The sequence below is a fragment of the Setaria italica genome, chromosome IX, assembly GCF_000263155.2.
Source record: "Setaria italica strain Yugu1 chromosome IX, Setaria_italica_v2.0, whole genome shotgun sequence".
Classification (NCBI taxonomy): domain Eukaryota; kingdom Viridiplantae; phylum Streptophyta; class Magnoliopsida; order Poales; family Poaceae; genus Setaria; species Setaria italica.
Window position 1 is genome coordinate 39,131,827 of NC_028458.1, and position 22,675 is coordinate 39,154,501.

General features: G+C 49.6%; 3 protein-coding genes and 1 long non-coding RNA gene across 8 annotated transcripts; all 4 read right to left on the bottom strand.

The window, feature by feature from the left end:
• Positions 1 to 7,564: 7,564 nt before the first annotated feature.
• On the bottom strand, positions 7,565 to 11,157 carry LOC101782006 (translocase of chloroplast 120, chloroplastic). The gene is made up of 2 exons (XM_004983678.3): positions 10,963 to 11,157; positions 7,565 to 10,799 (listed from the first exon to the last, which is right to left on the bottom strand). The coding sequence occupies exon 2, from the start codon at positions 10,765 to 10,767 to the stop codon at positions 7,852 to 7,854; it is 2,916 nt and encodes a 971-aa protein (XP_004983735.1). The 5' UTR covers positions 10,768 to 10,799; positions 10,963 to 11,157; the 3' UTR covers positions 7,565 to 7,851.
• A 493-nt stretch (positions 11,158 to 11,650) lies between these two features.
• On the bottom strand, positions 11,651 to 14,599 carry LOC105913607. Of its 4 annotated transcripts, none has more exons than XR_001163013.2 (4): positions 14,013 to 14,599; positions 13,504 to 13,745; positions 12,617 to 13,423; positions 11,651 to 11,941 (listed from the first exon to the last, which is right to left on the bottom strand). It is a non-coding gene; the product is annotated as an uncharacterized LOC105913607 (long non-coding RNA). The 4 variants fall into 4 exon arrangements; XR_002675878.1 differs by having other exon boundaries at positions 12,617 to 12,667; positions 12,749 to 13,745; XR_002675877.1 differs by having other exon boundaries at positions 12,617 to 13,745.
• Positions 14,600 to 14,995: 396 nt separating this feature from the next.
• On the bottom strand, positions 14,996 to 18,451 carry LOC101783103 (U-box domain-containing protein 33). 2 transcript variants are annotated; one of them, XM_012842717.2, is made up of 8 exons: positions 17,569 to 17,701; positions 16,982 to 17,103; positions 16,681 to 16,802; positions 16,458 to 16,562; positions 16,283 to 16,373; positions 16,054 to 16,194; positions 15,544 to 15,948; positions 14,996 to 15,393 (listed from the first exon to the last, which is right to left on the bottom strand). In XM_012842717.2, coding segments are annotated over exons 1-8 (1,179 nt in total). In that variant the 5' UTR covers positions 17,570 to 17,701; the 3' UTR covers positions 14,996 to 15,201. The 2 variants fall into 2 exon arrangements, with proteins under 2 accessions (XP_012698171.1, XP_004983737.1); XM_004983680.3 differs by having other exon boundaries at positions 15,002 to 15,393; positions 17,565 to 18,451.
• A 375-nt stretch (positions 18,452 to 18,826) lies between these two features.
• Positions 18,827 to 22,475, bottom strand: LOC101782682 (UDP-N-acetylmuramoyl-L-alanyl-D-glutamate--2,6-diaminopimelate ligase). The gene is made up of 5 exons (XM_004983679.4): positions 20,578 to 22,475; positions 20,309 to 20,425; positions 20,035 to 20,210; positions 19,528 to 19,673; positions 18,827 to 19,221 (listed from the first exon to the last, which is right to left on the bottom strand). The coding sequence occupies exons 1-5, from the start codon at positions 22,397 to 22,399 to the stop codon at positions 19,203 to 19,205; spliced, it is 2,280 nt and encodes a 759-aa protein (XP_004983736.1). The 5' UTR covers positions 22,400 to 22,475; the 3' UTR covers positions 18,827 to 19,202.
• Positions 22,476 to 22,675: the final 200 nt, after the last annotated feature.

A 22,675-nucleotide genomic window follows, 5' to 3' on the forward strand; every position in this document is an offset into this window, starting at 1 on the left:
AAGATCTCTGATCCAGTCGTTGTTGTGGAGTGCCTCTCGCACTGTCTTCTTTTTCCTTTTGGTTTTTGCGTAGAGTTGTGGGGCGATGTCCTTTGGTCGCCGGCCTGCTACCCACGCATCCTGCCAGAAACGTGTCTTGTCCCCATTGCCGATTTGGATCGTCGTACATGCAGCGAAGAGCAGTCTATCCCGGTCGTCGCATGGTGTTTCGGTTCTGACCCACGCCTTGTCCGGGGAAGCCCATTCATGCCATAGCCATCTAAGACGGAGCGCTCTTGCGAATTCATGAAGGTCTAGAATTCAACGCCGCCTTGCTCTTTCGGTAAAGTTGTCCTCGTCTAGTTGATCTTGCATTTTCCCCCGGTGAGCTCGTTGTCTCCCGCCCATAGAAAACGTTTTCTTATTTTGTTGATGTCCTCTAGTACTTCTTTGGGCGTTCTGAGGGCCGTTAAGGTGTAGACGGGTTGTGAGGATAGGACGGACTTAGTGAGGCATAGCCGGCCGACCTGTGTGAGGTTCCTTCCCTTCCACTTTGACAGTTTGCTTGCCACTTTGTCGATCATTGGTTGGAAATCTATACGGCGTAGTCGTTCGACCGTTAGAGGGAGGTCCAGGTATTTTATCGGGAAATTCCTCTGCGCTACAGGGAGGTTGCGGAGCACTTCCTGAATGTTAGTGTTAGAGCAGCTTATCGGTGTGACGCTAGTTTTGTGGATGTTCGTCTTGAGGCCTGTCGCTTCCCCGAAATTTTGCAGGAGGTTCTTCAGATTTGTGACATCACGTGTAGTAGGCTTAATGAAAATCACCGCGTCGTCGGCGTACATGGATGTTCTCATTCTTGACGCACGGTTATTTAGTTTATGAAGTAGTCCCTTTTCCGTCGCGGCCGATAGCAGGTACTGTCGTGGGTCTATCGCTAGGATGAAAAGTAGCGGTGAGAGCGGGTCGCCTTGTCGGAGTCCTCTCCCATGTTGTATGTGTTCCAGGGGAATTCCATTGAGTAAAATTCATGATGTTGACGTGGTTAGGATAGCCGCGATCCAGTCTCTCCATTTTTGTGGGAATCCTCTGCGTTGCATCATGGTGAGGAGGTAGTCCCATCGTACTGAGTCGAAAGCCTTGGATATGTCGAGTTTCATAAGCAGGGTCGGTTGACTGTGTCTGTGGAATCGGCGTGCCAGGTTTTGGACGTAGAGGAAGTTATCATGAATGCTTCGTCCTTTGATGAAAGCGCTTTGGCAAGGTGAGACTAGTTGGTTCATGAATGGAGCTAGGCGCAGGGCTAAGGTCTTTGTTATGATCTTCGCAATGGCATGGATCAGGCTGATGGGTCTGTAATCTGCTATGCTCTCTGCCCCTTCTTTTTTGGGTATTAGAATGATTGTGGCTTTGTTTAGTAGGTTTAGATCTGCACAGCGAGAGTTGAAAAAGGAAGAGATTGCCGCCATGAGGCCGCCTTTGATCGTCTCCCAGCAGGTGGTGAAGAAGAGGCATGTATAGCCGTCTGGTCCGGGCGCTTTGTTTTTTGGCATCTGTGAGACGGCCCGCCGGACTTCGTCTTCCGTGAACGGGTTATCAAGCGTAAACAGATCGACGGCCGGGAAGGTTAGAGCTGACCAGTTTAAGTCGAGCGTTCTACGCGGCGGTTCCCGCATAACATTTTGGAAATGGTCTTGCACGATTTGTTGTTTGTCGTTATGGGTAAAGACCCAGCCATTGTCCTGACGTAGTTTTTGAATGAAGTTTTTCCTCCTCCTACCGTTTGCCTTTAAATGGAAGAACCTTGTGTTGGCATCTCCTTCTTTTAGGTATATGACTCTGGAGCATTGCTTTTTCCTGGCTCTCTCGATGACGGCCCATCCCATGAGTCTCTGTTTCAGTTTGCCCCTTAGCTGCGTTTCCACCGCAGATAGTGCTCTGGTATCCTGTGCCTCATCTAGTCGTAGTATCACCTCCTGAGCCATATGCATCTTCATTCTTGCGTCAGATAGCATTGATCTGCTCCAGCGTTTTAACGCCTACGACGTCTCATAAAGTTTATGGCCCAACCTGTGGAAAGGCTCCGTATGATGTGTCAGGGTATTCCAAGCCGTGGAGACTATCTATTGGAAATTTGGCAAGCGTACCCAGAAGTTTTCGAATTTGAAAGTTGTAGGGTGTCGGAGGGTGGCATGGCTGGTTAGTAGCAGAGGACAGTGGTCGGAGTGGGATGATGATAGCGTGTGCAGTAGGCAATTATCAAATCGGAGGTCCCAGCTTTGGTTGCAGAAAACTCTGTCGAGATGGACAAGCGTTGGTGTCCTACGTTCATTGCTCCATGTGAATCTTCTATTTTGCAGGTTTAATTCCTTTAAGCCGCAGTAGTTGATGGTGTTTCTGAACCTGTTCATAAGCCGTCGGTTGAGGTTCATATTGTTTTTATCTCTTGCGCGGTAGATTAAATTGAAGTCCCCTAGGATTATCCATTTTGTGTCGTCAGATGGTTTTAGCGACCGCATATGTCCTAGGAAGGCTTCTTTTTCGGGTCATCGCACCGGGCCGTATACCGTGGTTAGCGTGAAGGTGGTCATGCAATGCCGAATTGATACCTCCGCCGATATGGAATATCTACCAATTGTTATGTTTTGAATTTGTACCGCCGTGTCATGCCATAGTAGGAGGATCCCTCCTTTCGTGCCTATCGCCGGTTTATATGCAAAGCCGTTTAATTTTTAGGCTCCCAGAAAGGTGGCCAGGCTGGAGTCGATGGATTGTAGTTTTGTTTCTTGTAGGCATGCAATTTGGCATGGCATCGATCTCATCATATCATGTACGAATAGACAGCGTGCTGCCGCGTTTAGCCCTCGAACATTCCACGATAAAATATCCAGGTTGGTGTATGTCATAATGCAGTGTTTTGCCTCATGTGGTGTACGTCGCTGCAGTGATTTGAGCGATTAAAATCGTTGGCGGTTATGCATAAGGTACTGTTGGTGGTTGTTAGGCGTGGCCTAAGAACAACGTGGGTAGCAGGCCCCCATAATTGTAAGGCAGTTCGTAGGTTCATGATACATATAATTGCCCGAAGGTCGAAGCCAGCAGGGCGTGGAAGGTTAAAAGCACGAAGGTCGCAGCCAGCAGGGCTTTGCAGTACAGGTGGTGATACAAACAAAAGGACGAACGGTGCCAGTGGACGCTCAAAGTTGTTGTCGCCGCTCTAAGCTGTGGGGTCCCCATTAATCTGTTGTAGCTCTGCCGCGGCCGTGCCTGCGTGATTCATGAGTACTTCTCCTAGCATGTCCGCACCTTCATCGTCAAGGCCAAAGATGGCTGTCAGGGCTGCCACTATGTTCTCCAGGAGGGGTCCCTGGAACATTGACCGGAAGTCGTGAAGGATCTCGTCAATTGGTGCCATCTCTTCATTGGTTAGTCCCAGCTTTCGGCATAAGTTTCTTTGCGCCTTCTCGGCCACCGGGATGGATGGCTTCCTTGCAAGCCGCGCACTTCTTCGAACCGCCATCATGTCGAAGGTGCGGCGTTAACGTTGGCGACGCAGCCCAGGCTCCTGGAGCAGTGGTGGAGGTGGATTGCAGAAAAGAGATTTAATCTCTCTCAGATCCTGCTCTCCCTCCCTCTGCCCGTTCTGTGTGCTCTCCTGATCCACATGCGCTTTGAAGCCCATGCCAGAATTGGGCCTGCCTTGGCGAGCGGCGCCGGGTGGCAGGCCGACACCAACCAGCCCCCCCCCCCCCCCCTGCAGAGCTGGCCGCGTGGGCTGAAGACCCGGCAACGGGCGGGGAGAGTGCCCCCTGTGCCACCGGGCCGTCGTGTGCCGCCATCCGGACTGGCGTCGTTGGCGTGTGACCCGGTGTGGGGGAGTGGCCCAACGAGGCCCCGTTCACAGTCGGGCCACAAGCGTAGGCCACGCCCAGGCCAAGCAATGTGGACCGGTGGCCCAGCTGGGTTGTGTCCACCTCATGGGTTGATGTCACCTGGGCCGCTGGCTCGATAGCAAGTGGCCCATTCTCCATGACGTCGTCGCGGCCCACAGTAACCATGGCCTGCTTGATGCCGAAGGACATGGCGTCGAGCACTCGTTCGATGTCCGCCACCGTTGGCGATGGCGGCGTCGGGAGGAGTGCCGCCCGCAGGGTGCTGAAGACTTGGGGTAGTGAGATGGTTGCGGACCAGTATTTTTCCCCCGGGGATGTGTCGTCGAAGCCTAGGCGGTCGGTGAGCCAGGAGATCTTGCGTGTGTAGTCGTCGGTGTGAAGTCCCCTGTTCCTGGCTTCCAAAGCAAAACAGTTAGTTGGTGCCGTTACCTGGTTGTGCTTCATCATCGCGGTCGCCTGGGCCTGGAACAGAGCTCAGAGTTGAGATGGGTTGTGGATGCTCTGCTCCTGTGCACCCAGAGCATGGTGTCGTCCTTGTGGCGGCGCGTAGTTGCGGCGGGGCGGTGACCTGGTGCGGTCGCGGCGCCCAGCATCCGTGCAGCCCCAGTAGGCGTCGCCGTATTTGCGCCCGTGGCCTGGGTGGTCATAGTCGCGGTGCTCGTCGCCGTCGTCGTCGTCCCCGCGCCGGGGCGGCCAGACAAAATCTCGCTTGCAAGTTTGTCCAGCCGCCCGGTGCTTGGTTCGGCTCCTGTCCTCCTGGCGAGCGTGTCATCCCCGCTCGTGTCCGCCACCAGCCGCGTCGCCTTCGCCGGAAGCTCCGCGCCCGGCGCCAGCGGCACCAGAGGCACCGTTCCTTCCTCGTCGCTGGTCTTCCGTCCTTCTGTCGCCGCGGTCGCTGTGGGTCCGTGGTTCAGGCTCTCACGGCGGTCGAGGCAGCCTAGCTGGGAAGCGTGACCTCGCGTCCGGTGGGGCACCATCGATGAGGCCATACCGCCATTCATACCGGCGACGAAGCGGAGTAATGTTCTCCGGGTCATTGACGGCTTGCTGTAGATTGCGCACCGCCGCTGTGTAGTCCTCCAGGAGGGGCATATGGATGAAGACCTCATAGCGGGCTCCTTGCTGCCAGGATGTTAGGGGAGGTTCGGCCGACATAGAGAAGGTGGAGGATTTGGTCGTCGGGCTGTGGACGAAGGCGAGCCATACCTTCTTCGGGATCTCGCTCGGGTCCACCGTCCACGCCCAGAGCTCGATGTGTCTGGAGTCCGCCGGCTGGACGAGGTCAGTGATGATGTGCTGCAGCGCACACTTGTGGCCGATGACGTGCTCGACGATTTCCGGCGTCCAGGCGTGGCTCGGGATGCCGTCGAGGCAGAGCCGCACCCTGTAGAAGATGCGGAAGCCGAGGGCGTGGGTGAAGCTGCGCCATGGCCGGAGGCAGATATCGATACCCCCGCCGGTGAAACATCCACGGCGCCGTGCCTCCGCCGCCTGTGTCGCACTGTTGAAGCGGATGAGGTAAGGCTCCGGTTGATGAAGCGTGACGTTGACTTCGCCGGGGCGCAGGTGGAGCTCCCTGCTGATGAGCCCCGCAATGTCCCAGGCTCCGGCACCCGGCGGTAGGTGTAGCGCCCATGGGACGAGGGCGCAGGCCTCCCATTCCCTCGCGTCGTGCTCAAGGTGGAAGGAATCGGAGATGAAGATCGTTTCAACCTCCGGTCGCGTGTGAGGGTCGCCAATGGCCATGCTGCTGGCTGTTTTGTGGCTTGACGGTGGGAGTGGGGTAGCTGAGGTGGTCGAGGTGCACGGCGTGGTGGCGACCGGGGCGTGGTTGCGTGGGCGGGGCGTGGATGTTGGGCGTGGCGTAGGGGGAACGGGGCGGTGGCTGGTGGGGGCTTTGGGACGGGTTGCAGAGGATGCGGCGGTCCTCGCCTTGCAGTCACGCTCCTTGTGGCTGAAGCGCCGGCAGCGGAAGCAGCGCACCGGGTCACGGTAGGAAGCAGCTCGGTGGTCAGGCGCAAGGCAAATGAAGCAGCGCCCCGCAGTCACACGGTTGAAGGCGAGCAGAGCTTTGGTGGGTGGCTTCCTTGAAGAGCTCCTGTAGTGGCGGTCATCTCCGCCGTCGCGTCGCGGCCTCTCGGGCGGCGCACGCTGCCGCGCCCGACGGCGCATCACTGGCTGCCACTCCTGAGCTGGTTGACGCGTCTGAAGTCCCGGTGTCGTGCCGCGCTTGGCCCGGTAAGCTGCTGACGCCGTGGTGTGTTGAATGCGTCGTAGAGCAGTCGCATCGCCGGAGTTACTGCCCCATCCTCTGGCAGGGCCACGGTGGTCTTCTTTGGAACGCCGGACGGGAGGATAGGTGGAGGAATTGAAGGCCCCCCCTTTGACTGCCTCTGCGTAGGACGGTCGCCTGCCAGGGTGGCGCTCCGGCACCAAATCCGCCGTCGGAGGCCGTAGATCAGGTGAGGGGACGCGCGGATCTGGCGAATCCGGCACCCACTCGTCGTCGATGGGCACCGGCCGGCCATCACGGGGAGGCGGAGGCGGGGACGGGGAGAAGAACTTCTCCCAGGAGGAACGCGCGCGTGGGGAGGTTGGTGGTGGGGGGCACGGCTGCAGGGGTGCTTGTCGGGGTAGCGATCTGCGGAGGAGGCGCAAGGGCGAGGGAGGTCCGGTCGTCGCCGGCGAGGGGCGGGGCGGCGATGGGGGGCGAAGGTGGGCGCCATTGCTACTTAACATTATTTATTAAGCTCATGAAATCCATGCTGCCATAGAGTAGTCTGCACCACAACCCGAAAGGTTGATTTCTGGAAGAACAGTAAGCAAGACCATCGCACCACACAGTCTGCAGAGCCTTTGCCTATGCCCTCTAAGGCTCCAAGTAACAAGCATCTAGTTCAACGCTGTTCATCCATGCAGTGAGTGAGCCAGTATAAGCAGTTCAGAGGCTGCAATCTTTCAAAGGAGCTGAAGAACCGATAAGAGCACAGAGCTCGTAAGAATTTGGCGCACCCTCACTAGTTACCTTCTTGACAAAAGCTCACTAGATTCTGTGTAGCTTAAAAGGCAAGAATCTCTGAACAAGAGCGTGGATCCGCAGGTGGATAAATAAAACCTTGTAATAGTAGTTACCTTGGCGACGACTCATCCGCAAGACCGCAACAAGACCAAAGCGACGAAACAGGGATGGAAATTTCTGTCCCCGCCGAAACGGGGAATCTTGCCAAGCAGAGCTGTCCCTTTTCTGCTCGTTGCCGCTCTCCAACGCCTGCAGAGCGCCGACCCCGTCCAAGGAAGGAATCAGCTACGCCCCGCCCTTCCATGTCAGCATCAGTGCGTCACCCTCCCAGGCGGGGCCATCTTATTCTTCTCGAGCTGAGTAGTAGGTCAGTTACTGCTGCGCCAGGGCAATAGGAGTAGTACAGAAGGGTGATTGCTCTGAAAAAGAACTGAAGAAAAAAATATCAAGTGCACTGGGCCATCAGACGTGCAGTGCGGAACGCGGAGGCCGTAGACCATGGCTTGGTGAGACTCGTTGTCAAACCCTCTTTAAAAACGTTGTGCGCGTAAAAGTAAAACGTAACAATTTGACTGGTTCAATACTCCAGATCGAGTCACAAGCTCTGATATAGCATGGCTGGAAATTCACTAACTGAAACATTTAAAGACTCGTATATAATACACTTATCCAGAAACTAGAACAGCAACCTGCAACTGTGATTCAGATGTTAGATAACAGTAATAAGCCGACGAAATCTGGCAAAGTAGAAGGATGAATTTTGCAATCCAGCTTCACCAGAAAGAGCTCAATGTTGCATTGATGTGTTATGCTGCAATTTTCACCAAAAACGAGCCCAGAAGAAAGCATAGTTACAAAGTTGCCAACGAAAGAACAAAATAAATAGAAAGTTCTAATTTATGCTAGAGTTGCCCTATGACGCTCTCACTGTCTTTTTCAGGCCTATATGTAAATCAAATACTAAGTAGATTCAGAGTAGTTCTGTAACAGCTTTCTGATGTTCTGGAATATAGGCACCAGGGCAACAAGCGCAAGCTCAAGATGCTCCGAGCTGTTCAGGCGAATGCCGACTTGGCCAGTCCCCTTGTTGCTTAGATTCGCATGCCCAACCAAGTTGCTAGCTCTTCCAGCAGGGATCTGAGACTGGATGTTGCAGCCGATCGCCAGATCCCCATGCCAATCCACAACAGATAATGCAAGTGTGGAAAGCATCCGCCCGATTGGGTAATCTTTGTCCCTCAAAGTTGCTTCGAGGCGGCCTCCATAGGCCACGTCACCCCTCCCACTCATGGCGCCACCGCCTACCAGGACCCTGAGCTGCTTATTCACTATCAGTTTGTCTTCAATCTTCACACCAGCTGATACGGAATCCCCAAGGAGCGTAGCAGATATCCCAGCAGCTGTGTTGTTGCGCCTAAAGTTCTTAAATCTTGACTCGCCACGAATTGTGTATGCCATATCCTTGCCAACAGACTGCAAATCAAGACCAAGTGAAGTAGTTTTTCCCTCAGCATGCTTAACTGAACTTGCAACCTCCATTTGCATAGAGCAATCCTTCTTGTCCTTTGTTAGTTGCCCAGATATGGACAGAGGAACTTTCCCTTTGACAGCAAACAATCTTTCGACATTAAGTCCCTCATAACCAACATCATGGTCCCAACCCTGGGTTTCCAACACAGGTCTCACAAGCCATTCACTTGGTGTATCCAGAAAACGATAACGATGGCTAGGATTATCTGAATCAAAAGATGAGGGCAGTACCATGTCAGGCATAGGCACTGCAACATTGGTTGGAGTATTAGGATCATCTTCGGAGTTGCTGTTGTTAAAATCATTTGCTCGAGTGCTGGCTTCTGCCGCCATTTTCTTCATCAACTTACGCCGCATCCTTTCCTCTTTCAGCTGTTTTCTGTAGAACAACTTCTCTCTGTAATCTAACTCCTCAAGATATGCCTTCTGCTGTGCCTTATTCAGCTTGGAAAGCTGAGCTTTTGTGAGGCGCTTGAAAGGAGGCAAATCGTCATAATCTGAATCATCATCTGAATCACAATCATCTGCTGAATCATCTTCAAGATCATCATCATCACCAAACTGCTCCTCTGGTAACTTCAGTGGGGCCCGAGACTGAAGAAGGGAAGAGAGGAGGAAAGGCAGCGGAGGAATCCTCGTACGAGAAAGTTTACCAACTGGATTACTATCCTGCAACTTGAGGAGTACATTAGCCTCTGCTAATACCTTCGAAGCAAAACAAAGAAGCAGCAGCTGTGGCTTCCAGACCTGTCCATTTGGTAAAACCCGCTGTCCAGCCCTGTTTGTCCTGCACGCTGCGTGATTTTCCACCAGGGATACTGGATTCATAAGACGGATATCACCAGCAGCTTGCCTTATAGCTTGCTGCACTACATGAGACCTCTGGGTGACAAACATCTCATAGCTCAGAGGAATTCCATTAAGCCCATCTGGTGGTGCAGATGCAGCATGAGTTAGCACGACAATGGCATTGAACCAGACTGATGCTCCAAACACTTTTGTGATGGTTTGCAACAGAGGGACATCACCATTGTCCCTGCTCTGCATATCCAATCTGTCAAAATAAAGAACAATATCGGGAGGGTTTTTGCTAATAAGCCTCTTCACAGAGTTGAGAACCTTCTGGTTGTGGTGTTGTTCTAAAGATGAGCATGAAAGTCCAGGTGTATCAATCACTTTTACTCTGATTCCCTCAACTGTACCAACCACTTCTTGAACCTTTCTAGTACTGAAATCAAAAGCATTTGTATCCAACCTGGTATCATCAAAAATCGAATTAATGGTAGCACTCTTACCAACCCCAGTTTTACCAAGAACCAAGATGGTGCATGAAAAATCAAGGGGCTCATTTCCAGCAGCTTCAAGACGTTCTGCCATCTCTCTTGCCCGGTCAAAGCTAAATGACCCATTAGCAGTCGTTCTTCTAAGTTGTTCTGCCAGTCCAAGGCGGTACAGAACCTGTGAAACAACCATATTATGAGGCGTTTGCCCGAACCTGTGAGCAAGACGTAAAAACTTAACCCGGATCATCTGAAGCTTCTCATGAATTTCATCATTCCCATCTCCATCATCCTCAGCAGACTCAGTAGCCAAAGAGGCGGATCCATTGAAGCGGACCTGTTGAACAGGACGAGCAGGAGGCTGCAACAAGGAAGATGACGAACCAAGCCCAGCAGGACGAGATGGCAACGAGGGACCATTGGAACGACCAGAAACAGCGCTATTAGATTGTGCAGGAGTAGAACTACTGCTTGTGGATTGTGCAGGAGGTGCAGAGGTAGCTGTATTCTCATCATCTGAGGAGCTCAAACCGTCCAATTCCTCAACGACAACAGCAGGCTCAGCTGAAGATTTCATGTCCTTCTCTAACCTCTTCCCCTTTGTACGATCAGCCAAAACAGCTGCAGTCACATACTCCCTGATCGCTTGCCCCATTGCATTCTCATCTGCACTCTCCTGATTCACATCACTGGCAATGCTTTCCTCGATGTCGATCTCGGCACGAGGACTGGCCTCATCCCACTTCTCCGCGGCACGCTGCCCGGTCTCCAGCACCACTCTGGTGTTCGGCGTCACCACTGGCTGGTGATCGCCGGTCAGCGGCGTCCCGGCCGCGCCCGACTCCACGGCACCGCCTCCCGGGCCCCGATTTTCTTCCCCAACCTCATCCCCGTCACCATCCTGCGCCGCAACCGCATCGTCCCCGCCCTCCACCACCACGTCAACACCGCCCTCCTCCTCCGCCGCCACTGTCTTCACGGCGGATTCCTCCGCCTCGGGGACTCCGCCGTTCTCGCCCGCCCGATCCTCCGGGCGCCCCCCGCCGACGACGCCGCCGTTCTCCATGTAAGCACACCCGACGGCGCGGGAGCGAAACCCTAGTCCGACACGAAGAGAAAACGGGACGGATCAAACGACAGCAACAGGAGGAAAAAACAAACGAACAAACGTACAATTACAAGCGAACAGAGACTGAACAATCGAAGAAAAAAGAAGCGAAGATGTGGTCGACGGATCCGGAGGGAGATGGTGGGCACCAACCTGCGAGGAGGCGGAGGCGGTGATGGCGGCGGCGAGGTAGATGAGATCGCCTCGCGCGGCGAGGCCCCGGCCAGGAAAAGGAGGGAGAGGAGTATGGTCAGGTCAGGGTCAGGTCCTGGGGTTGCGGGGCTGCGCCTACAGCTACAGAGAGAAGTCGCGAAGGCCGGATGGATGCCTCCGCCGTTTTTGCTGGGCTAGGCTAAAACCCTGCAGATCTGCTGTGAGGCCGGTTTTACCGGTGGCCTGCAGCAAAAGGCAGCTAGTTTACGGGCCCGGCTTTTCTAAAGTAAATTTGGGCCCGTTAATTCAGAGAGAAGGACCGAATAAAAATTTTAATTTGCTATCTGAAAACGGGCTTGGAACTTCAATTAGGGCTAATTTGGAAGGTCATGGCTGATTAGCCCCGGGAAGAGGAATAACCTCAATGGGGATTATATGGACTTCGCAATCCCCCTCCACCAGCAGAGCAGTGCTGCCCCCTCCCCCGTCGCTGTTTGGAGAGACAGGGCAGGGGCAGGGCAGTCCTGAGCTCCTGACGCAGGGCGCCAATACCAACACATGCTCTCTTTTTTAAAAAAAAAAGATACCAACCAATAATACATGCCATACAGAGCATCACTTTTATCTTGCACATGAGCAAACCATCAGATAGCAATGTACATGAGCAGCTCATTTGAGATGGCATGCAGATAAAGAAGCAAGATCTACCACCAAATCATCAGGCCATTGCAATGGTACACCGTATGTCTACAGCAAGTCATTTGACCACAAATTGAAAAAAAAACATTTCCATAACTGGAAGACAAATGAGCACAACATTGCCTCCAAAGAGTTATCATACAGAACTTCAGTCCTACATAACCCTTCTTGCCCTAGATGATGCATAAGAATTGATGGCTACTACACTACACAATATCATATGGTAAAGCACATGGCGTTTTCTTCATACCACCGTTGTCAGAGATTTGCCCGAGGAAACCTATAAATCAGAGGTTTTGAACACAAGTTAGTCAAGAGAATTCAAAAAAAATACAAACTGGTATTTTAATCAGAATAACTTGTCATATTGAATGTTATGGAAGAAAGGTATAAATCGAGGGTCTGATGCAATCTTCACGTGTTGAAGATTTCGACTGCACTGGAACCCAAAAAATAAAGCAAAGGAGAACAATCGAATGCAGTCAATAACTTTTTTCCTTTCTTTCAGGTATCGCATATCATATCTGAATGAATAAGCAAAACCAGCACAACTACTAGCTAGCAGCAGTTCTGGAACCAACAATCATTCATTGAGCTGTTGCTTTCAAAGAGATAGTACATGAACAATCAAACAAATCCATTAATCAGTGGTTAACATAATCAGTTCTAAGAAAATGAAAAAAGAAAACAGACTCAAGCTGCAGTTTCATATCTGAACCTGGCTCATTAGGCTAAAAAATTGTGGAACAAACAGGTTGCTGCAACGCACAACTTCTCTATTGTAGATTAAACCTTTTCTACCATTCACATAAACACAACTGGGCAGATAGCATATTACCAATGGGCTTCCAAACAAAGTTTGAACTTAATTCAAGGAAGAAAAAATAACATGTTGCTATCTACAAATGTTGGTGAAAGAACCTGCTGGGTAAAGTACCAATGTTGGAGAAAGAACCTGCTGGGTAAAGATGTTGCTCTTTCGGGTGTCATGTACAGGACGTGGAATCTGCCATTCTCAGCATCTCCTTGTAGTTAGCTAGTACCTGATAGGATCGGACATAACCAAGGCATACTGTAATGACAGTACCTGATTAGAGAAGCGATGTCCTCGACAAGCTAGTCAATCCTTCAAGAATCCCCTCGTTGCTGTGATCCCTAAGACATCTACAATTAGATAAATAATAAAAGATCATGACAATTGTGCACAAGGTAATATTAGGCAAAAATGAAACACCAGTTCTGCAGATAACTTATAGCTGTAGCGTCTAATGACTTTTTAGAATAATATAGGAAGTGCTGGCAATGGTCTAAAACAAATCAATTGATGCAAATATATACCCATATGTGAAAAACAACAATGTACTGAAGGAAGTCACAACACCTCATTCAAATAGCGTACAGTGTAAGCAAAATTTGTTTCACTGATGAAAAAGAGTTGTTTAACTACTTGCTGCAAATTTCAGTTTTTCTACCTGCTACCTCTCTCTTGGCTGAAACCAATGCTCTCTTTTTCTTTGTTTCTTCACATATGCAAAATTGGTGCAAAGTTTGCAGTTGTACCTCAAATCCTGATCTGGTCAGAGACACTACGGCTGTACCTCAAATGAGCTTACAAAACATGTTTTGTGACTAGCATTACAAAGGTGCTACTAGGTTTGTTCTGACGAAGACCACAAATTGTAAAAAAGCACAAGCAAATATTTCATTGACGAGCAAACAGCAAAAATCTCCCTCCCATTTGCCTTCCTCAAACTCCTGTGCTCTGTAAACAGCAAATATCTGAGAACAATTGCAAAGACCATGCGAGATAAACTCCGGAGGAGAGATGGCGTAGAAGACGACCTTTGAGAGCTGGAACTGCCGGAGTGGTAGATGAGGAAGTCGAGGTGGAGGTGCATTGGTGAGTGATGCCGACGTGGAGATGTCCCTGTAGATCGAGATGGGGAGGGGAGCGGCGATATTGCAGTCACCTGGACGGAGATGGCTGAGGCGAGCGGCGGTGTTGTAGACGGGAATGCGGAGCCGATGTGTCGCAGGTCGAGATGTCCACGGCGGCGTTCAATAGCACAATATCTTGATGCCAACTAGGAATCAGGAGAGACAAAAATTAGTCTACAACTCTGCATATACATCCTGATGCTAGTGAAGGACCGATGCAACATCGGTGGTCAATGAAAAGGTTGGATAATATTCATATATCTTCACATCTTACTGAAATGATAATTGAAACAAGAAAAAAGCAATAATAAGGTATGCATACTTAACAGTGAATTCGGGAACATGATCTAGTCTGCAAAAAGGTCTACACGATGAACATTGGTGAGGCTTGAGGAAGTGAATTCGGGAAATACCAGGGAAATTTAGCCTGGGAACGGAATTCGCGTGGAGAGCCCACACAGGGAAATCACAGGAACCCGGCGGGATTTTCTGTTCCCAAAGGAGCCCTTAGGGTTTTGCAATTAAGATTACCACAAATGGAGTTTCGAGGGTGACCAAAATGCTTGCCTTGGCACTTTCTTTTATTGCTCTGTAGACCTGAAGCCAGGTGATTTCTGCATCCCAAAACACAGTCTGATTAGTATGCTACTCTTCCATATTGGTCGGCAATAACCCTGACGGATCCTACTTTGCGAATGGGAAAGGAAAGGGAAAAAGGAGTGGCAACTGGGAAAAGCAAAAGGAAGATAAAGGAAAGAGGGAGAAGGAAACCAAGAAAGAGAGCTCATCGGTTTGTCCGTTTCCGTCGAGCCGCGCGCCTGACACGTTGGAGGCTAACAGTGGTCCCACGTGTAAGGGAAGATCAATATGGTGTAGGGCCCACGCCATTGCCGCGCGAGTTAGGGGGCATTTGGATATCATGTTAAACTTTAGCGCTGTCACATCGGATGTTCGGATGCTAATTAGAAGGATTAAATATGAGTTAATTACAAAACTAATAGCAGAACTTCTAGGCTAAATCGCGAGACAGATCTATTAAACCTAATTAGTTCATCATTAGTGAATGGTTACTGTAGCACCACTTGTCAAATCATAGACTAATTAGGCTTAATAGATTCGTCTCGCGATTTAGCCTAGGGGTTGTGCAATTAATTTTGTAATTAGCTTATATTTAATACTCTTAATTAGTGTCAAATATCTGATAGACAGGTACTAAAGTTTAGCCCTATCTCCCAAACACCTCCTTCCTCGACGTATCCCTCCCTCTGTACCCAACTTCGATGGCTTTGAGAATTGATGAACGAAGACAGAGAGGGTTGTGGCCTCGTGGGGCTGAGGTGTCGCCTACCTTGCACGCATCACAGAATTAGTGAATCACACACGAAACAGGCAAAGAGAACACTGAACACACAGAATATAAGGGTTTCCTAACCGAAGCCAGAGCTATTTTAGCGTCACATATGTTGTTCGTCTTATTCGGTTACCCCCACCTAACACACTGTATACAAGCCTGCAAAAGGGTATATATGGCCACGAAATCTGAAGCTGGCACTAGCAAGTGCAGTTCACCGGTGGGGAAACAAAAATCGAAGTGCAACAGCGTCACGAGAATCCGTGCTGCCGCCGCCGCCTCATCGTGTAGTCTTGGATCACGGCGCCAAGCGCGAAATTCGGCGCGAGCTCACGGTGCGCGGTCACGGGGGACGCGTCGTTCCTTCCGTCGAGCCAGCCTCTGATGGCGCCGGCCTCGTACGTGAACCCGTCCGCTGCAACGTGAGGGTCCCTCATGGGCTCCTGCAAAAATCAACGGAACCATCTTCAGAGTTCAGAAACTCTGTTGCAAAGTGCCACAGATTATTCCAGATCGACATGCAGGTTGTCACAATTCAGAAATCATCTGAAGTGATGTGCCTTTGCAGTGTTGTGTTATGAGGATGCAGTCACCTGAAGGATGGGGCAGAGGAAGTAGGAAGGGACGCACTCTTCGTCGTACGGTGACTGTATGACCGACGACGGCGAGAATGCGGTCAGCTTGCTTTGGCTGAGCAGGGCCTGCAGTTCTCTGCCACCAGCGTCAAGATCAGTCTGTATGCGGACATGCTCCTTTTGTGGTTCAGTGTCTTGACCAGCTGTTCCGAGGACGTCATCCATGCCGAGGATGCGCCATTCGAAGGTCAATTCCTCTGACATTGCCTCTTGGAGTTCGTCAGGGAATGTGTTCTGCTCATCCATGGGCAGGTGGTTTGCTTGTTTTAACTGAGCGATTTCCCAGTTTGCTCTTGCAAGAGCCTCTTCAAGCTCTTCGCGCTTCCTCACCTCCTCCAAGTACAACTCCTGGTATTCATTTGCCTGGAAGATTCAAAGTTCTGATCAAAATCTAAAAAAATATATGCAACTAGAATAGCTTATTTCTCAATGAATTGGTATATAATCATATAGAACAAGGAACTATACTTTCTGAAGAGCTGAAACCACTTCGTCGTCTGCCTTTAGGCGCCTAGAAGATTCGTTTAGAGCTCTCTTCATCAAGTTCTCAGCTGCTATGCATGCCTCTTTGAGCTCATCATATAACCCCAATTCCGACTGAATGTCATCCTACACAACAGCGGTAGAAAATAAAAAATATAAGCTCATCGTAATCTTCAGAACCAGGAGATGCCCTTGCATTCTCTCCGTCACGCACCTCTTTCTGGTAAGGTATTAACTGCAGAGCTTGGTGATCAAAATCAGGAAGCAAAGGTGTAGCTGATGGTGCAGGCTCCACTTCCTTGCCCCTATCATAGAAAACTTGATCAGAAATTTGGGAGTCCCTAACTCATTAGATACCAGATATCCAAAAGTTACAGCTCAGACTGTACCTGGTACATATTAGATGTCCCTTACAAGTAAACCAAATCTTGCATGACGGATCAGCTCTCTGCATAATTTCTGTTGCTGTCCTAGACTTAGGTTTGTCCATTTTTCTGAAACCAACGTTGACAGATATAGTTTTGATACATGCTGGCTTTACAACTTCCTAAGTTTACCAGAAACAGAATTTAAATTTGAAAAAAAAACAGGATTTAGTTATGTCAGATTTACCTTGAGTATTGCCTGTCTGCAGCAGCTGAAATAACTAGCCTAGTGACTCTATGCAGGCCAATAAGTTCAACCAGACCAGCTACCACATCTTCCTTCTCAAAAACTAGTTTCTCACATCTTACCTGAAAATTGAAATTTACAAAACATTAGGGACCTCAGCCACCCTGTCCCATTTGACCTAATGCTAATTTTGAAGCTGTCAACTGCAAGCCAAAACCACATGGAGAAGGATAAATGTACAAGAATATGACACATCGGCACAGTATATATACATGAACTTGAGGAAGAACCAAAATAGCACCTTCATTTTCGAGCACTGATGAACATAGCCGTCTAGCTGTTTGTTCGCCTTTTCACGTTCCATCCTTCTGAACAGTTTCACTTGCTCCGGGCTCAGTTTACTAGAATGAAATTTGACTCCCACTGACATAAAAAAGATAGAATTAATAAAATTATCTAACCACATCAGGCACATGTCGAATTAAAATCTCTGCAGCAGTTACAGGTACAGTTCGCAACATTCCATAAAAGAAATCATAGATTAGTTTTATCCTAAAGGCAAGGTAACGTTATTGTTCCCAGCTTACAGGAAGAGTTAGGCAGATGGCTAGGCTGACACTTCTTTTACCTTCACAGTCCAATATTTCACTAGCATATATTCTATTTAATCTGATATGATACTACTATAATTTTGGATTGCACATGATTCACCTTATTGGTACACGAGTGAGCAAACTGCAGGAGTTGGCCCACAACACATCATGATCAATTCATGGTGGCCGGTGGCCTCAAATTCTAGTGGCCATAAGCCCACAATCATCGAACAAGTATTTGCAAATTCCTTCAGCAACAGAACAGAGCATATAAGATCAAGAGACACGTACTCACTGGAATCATCTGCGGCGGAACATGCACATGTGTAATCACAACGGTGGCTCCGCTGCTACCGAAATGGCTGAGAACCCACGACAGCGTGGACTGCCCCGCCTTGAACTCAGCCGGCAGCGCAACGAACACCTTCTCCGTCGCTGCCGCCATCCTCTTCGCAGAGTTTGCCGTGAAGCCTTGGTTTAAAAGATCCCCTTGTATGGTGGCATAAGAAACACGCAGACGTTGGACTTACGATACAAGAGACTATGGACGCGGGACAGTGACACCATGTGAGGAGGAAGCCAACAGCAAGCGACAGTGACATACAGAGGTGGCAAGGAGGAAGTTCCCAAGCTACCTGCAGTTCTGAACTCAGTGTGATCACTTGTCACATCAGACCAAAAAATTCTCGTTTCATAATGCCCTGTTCAGTTGACTGACTCATCCAGTCATCTATGAAATATTTTGATGGCTCAAGTTTCAACTCATTGAGAGTAAAGCACACGGCATGAAGCTATGAAATAGGAAGCATCAATAAAGAAAACTAAAAGGAAATACTGCTATTAAATACATGATCAGATGGACATGTTGGAATATCTGGTGCTAGAATATTTAATTACATAAAATTGTACATGTAGAATGGCAGAATATCAGTCTTGTATAATCTTAAAAGTCAGAAGATTTGCTACAGAGGCCGAGAGTGCACATAGATAAGAAGCAATCATGCAATAAACAAGCCTTATCATATCACTGAAACTTCAACACAAAACATTTACCAGATTAAAAAGGCCAGCTGTTACTTTACTAGGATCAAAATAGTCCACATAGTATGTGGAGCTGATTTTTTTAAACGCAGCATAGACCCAGCGTTTTTTATAACCAGAATAAACAACATCGTGATAGAGTGCAATAGGACACATGGCTGGTGTATAATGAACGTACAGGCACTGCAAACTACTATTCATGAGCTTATATTAAGCATGCAGCTGACTTAATAATGCAGCGTAAAGAAGGCACAGGAACTAGATCCCGTTCATGAGCATATTTTAAGAGTGCAGATGATTTAATAATGTAGCACAAAAGGTAGGCACAGAATAAGAGCTACCAGGAGCCGAAACTCTATCTGAGATAGATCACCAATAAAGATAGATTGACTAAAAAGAGTGATAGTTATAGCTATGAATAATTTAGACAAACTGTCAACTAAAAAAAGGAAACAATCTAGATGAATTGTCAACTAAAAGGCATTCTGTAAAACTCAGTCTAGATGGCAAGATAACTTCCAAAAGATCTTATATTCGCTGCCATTGGACATGCTGTTTTGAAATTGTGACGCCAGAAAGCCCTTACACTCTGTTTTGAAACCAGGAAGCTTCACCAATCCGCCATCACAGCAACCACAATTTACTGGACGGGAAGTTCCATGGACCATCTGGTCATCTACATAAGTATGGCAGTACAACAGAATAACTGATAAGCTAGTTTTTTGTTAGCTGTTAGCACTTTGGTTAGAAAACTTGGCACTTGCAGAAGTAATTTTCTTGCAGGGCTCAGATAGCCTATCTTTGAAAAGCACATCCTAGTAAAACTGGGAATCTGATGTTGCTCCTTGTGTAGATAAACACGACTCAACTATCTTGACTAAATCAAAATCAGTGGCTTTCTGGTAACCTGTGACAACAAAGAGAGCAAGATAATAAATTGGTGGTTTTCATGTGAGTTATTTTATACAAATCAGTATAGGTGAAACTCACATATAATCTGCATGTGAAATCACTAAATGCGAGGTTGTTATCAGGAATTCAAGTTCCAAAAATTAATAGGTTATGATTTCTGGGGGGGGGGGGGGGGGGGTTCAGTGAGCTTTTCTGTAATTGTGTAATACTTGAAAAATGTTTGAAAGGGCTCAACCATCTAGCAATAACTCTAAACTCACAAGAAGAAGACCTAGTAACCAGTGATTTAGAACAAACATACCGCCAAGGGAATTCTGAGGTGTCTATTCCAGCTCGATGCAATTGATCAACGTATTGTAATGCTTCTCGGCACTCTTCCCTGTCATCAAAAAACTCACTTTTATCGCCTTCAATCTGATAGGTGTCATTCCCTTTGCCAGTGATAACCTGAAGGGACAAGCATAGCTGTCAGGATCATGATGAACCAAAAGGTGAACACTACTGCATTATAACTGGCATGGTTTAAAGAAATAAGATTACTTTCTCATCACAGAATTAATGTAGCACGATTACCACTTTCTAGATAGTGATGCAATAACAGTAACATAGGAGTAATTTACTTGTCCTTCCACTACTCATCTAACAGACAAAAGAAAGCATCGAGTGACTAATGAGACAGGGACTATATTTTTTAACTCCTGTATACATGATTATTAGTCTCAAAATTTCTTCACAACAGTGTTATTTGATCAGAGGCTCAGAGCTACAGAAATCTTCCTGATAATGGGAACCTTCGGAGAAAACGTACCACCACATCTCCTTGTTCTCCCATTGCAACAGCAGCTCGTACTGCAACTCTTCTAATATCATGTAGGAAGAGCCTATGTCCATTTGGAAGGGGTGGGTAATAATCGTTAGTACCATATTTCAAGTATTCTTCCATGGTCCAGCCTACACCCGCCAACATATCATCCAGGATATCCACTGCTCAGAATAGAATAACAAATTTGTGAGAAATTCAGCACAGTTATGAATTTACCTGACATATGATCTAAATATTAAATATTAATTGCGAATCATACATGGATCTTCATTTGCAGGATTGTCTGATGTCAACATGACAACATCACTTTTATCAGCCGCAACCTTTGTCATAACTGGCCTCTTCCCTCTTTCTTTCTCACCGCAACATCCAACAACTAAATAGAACAGCATAGCAGGAGGTTCAGTTCAAATACTATAAACAGAATAAATATGACACCACACACAACTAATCAACAATTCAAGACTGATACAACTCTCTGTAGGCAGTGTGCATTGTTAACAATAGCTGCAAGAGAAATTATCATACCAGTGATGATCCGGCGTGGGCCCAGCTCCCTTACACCATCCAGAAGCCTCGACAGAGCCTCTGGTGTCCTCGCGTGATCAACGATCACCCCAAATGCTTGCTCCTCATCAATTAGCTCACACTGGCCTGGGATAGCATCCACCTCTTCTATGCCCCTGACTATGTCCTCCAGTGGTGCGCCCACTGCAATGCCAACTGCCACAGTTGCAAGGATGTTGTAAATGTTGGCCCTTCCAAGCAGCCCTGAGGATATCTCAAGGATCCCATGCGGTGTCTGTACCAAAACCTCCGTTTCAAACAGGGAAAGCTGGTATTTGAGAGTGTACACATCAGCCTTCTTGTTCTCAAACGAATATGTCACCACCGGGACATCAAGCCCCCCTTGTGCAGCGAAGAATGGGGCAGTTGGATCATCAATGTTCACCACTTTACGATGGCGCTCAGGGTCCACCATTCTGGAGAACAGAGAGGCCATGCTGCCCATATACTCCTCATAGGTCATGCCATCCTCCCCATCAGTGTGCTTAACATTAGTCAGCACAGCAATATCATAATCTATCTCACTGTCCACTCCAGATGGAGGCATCTCATCAGTGGCTGTCTCCAACACAACTGCCTCAGCACCATTGTGTAACATTGTTGCCATCAGCTTCTGCACAGCAATGGGGTCACCAGATGCATCAGGTCGTGCATCAAGCTTGTTGCTGCCGAAAGCATAGGCTCCAAGAACGCCCACCATGCCGGTCCTCACCCCCATGGCCTCGTACATTGCTTTGACGAGGTGAGTTGTGGTAGTGACGCCATCCGTGCCAGTGACACCTATCACAGCCATGTCCGTGGACGGCCGCCTGTAGAGGCAGGCAGGGAGCACGCGGAGCGCGGCCGCAATGTCGTCCACAATGACCAGCGCGCGGCAGGCAAGGGTGCCCTCAATGTTGACGTCCTGATCGGCTACGACGGCAACGGCCCCTCGTTTGTCGGCCTCGGTCAGGCCCGCGAGCCCCTCCTCTCCCACGCACACAAAGAGGTCACCCGCGGCCACGAGGCTGGCGTCGTGCTGCACCCCCGCAAGCGCGACATCCTGGTCGCCCGTCACCGCCACCGGGACGAGCTTGCTCTCATCGAGGAGCTCGGCAAGCGTCATGCGGAAAGCTGGCTGCCGAATCCTGGCCCCCTCGAGGCCGAGCTCCTCGGTCACATCAAAGCCTTCCTCATCCTCGTCGAGCGGCAAGCCATCGTCTCCATCCTCGTCCTCGGCCCCCTCCGCCTCCTCGTCCTCCTCATCCGCCACGGACACAACACTGAGTCCCTGCAGCTTCCGAATCTCGTCGAGGTCGATCACCTCCTCGGGGGAGAGCTCGTCGGCGAGAACCTCGTCCTCGGGCTGCGACTGCGACGACGACGGCGGCGAAGCAGGAGACGGCTTGATGAGCCCGCGCCGCGTGAACTCCTCCCTCTTCTCTGCGATGGCGCGGTCGATCTCGTCGAAGAACTCGTCGTCGGGGTCGTAGCTCCCGCCGCCAGCGCCGCCGGCCTCGGATGGGGACGAGAAGAGCGGGTGGTCCGGGGTGATCTCGGGCTGCCGGCTCCGGGCGCGCTCGACGCTGCGCGCAAGCTGGTCGTAGCGGTTGAGGCCGTGGGACGAATCCTCCGCGGCCTCCGGGGGCTCGTCGTCCGCGGTTGGCGGGCGGAACCGTCGCGCGGCCGCGGCGGCGAGGCGCAGAGGGAGGCGGCGCGGGGCCGGCGGGGCCAGGGTTCTGGGAGGAGGGGGGCGGCACGCGGAGGGGAAGGGGAGGCGGAAGGCGAGGGGGGCCGTGGCCATGGGAGGCTGGCTGGGGGTTAGTGCTTGCTGGCACACTGTGTTGGTGGGGGGTTTTGGATTGGGGGACTGGGAAGAAGAAGAAAGAGGGGATGAGGTAGCGGGTGGTGTGGCCGTGTGGGGTTTGTTTGCGTTCCCGAGCTGCTGCTGCTGCTGCTGCTGGGCTGAGTTTTGAAATTTTGTGACTTGGATGTTGGTGGACCGTGGACCTGTGAGCTTTGGGCTGGGCTAAATAATTTGAATTTTTTATATTATATATTTTTTATTTTAATGTTTTTA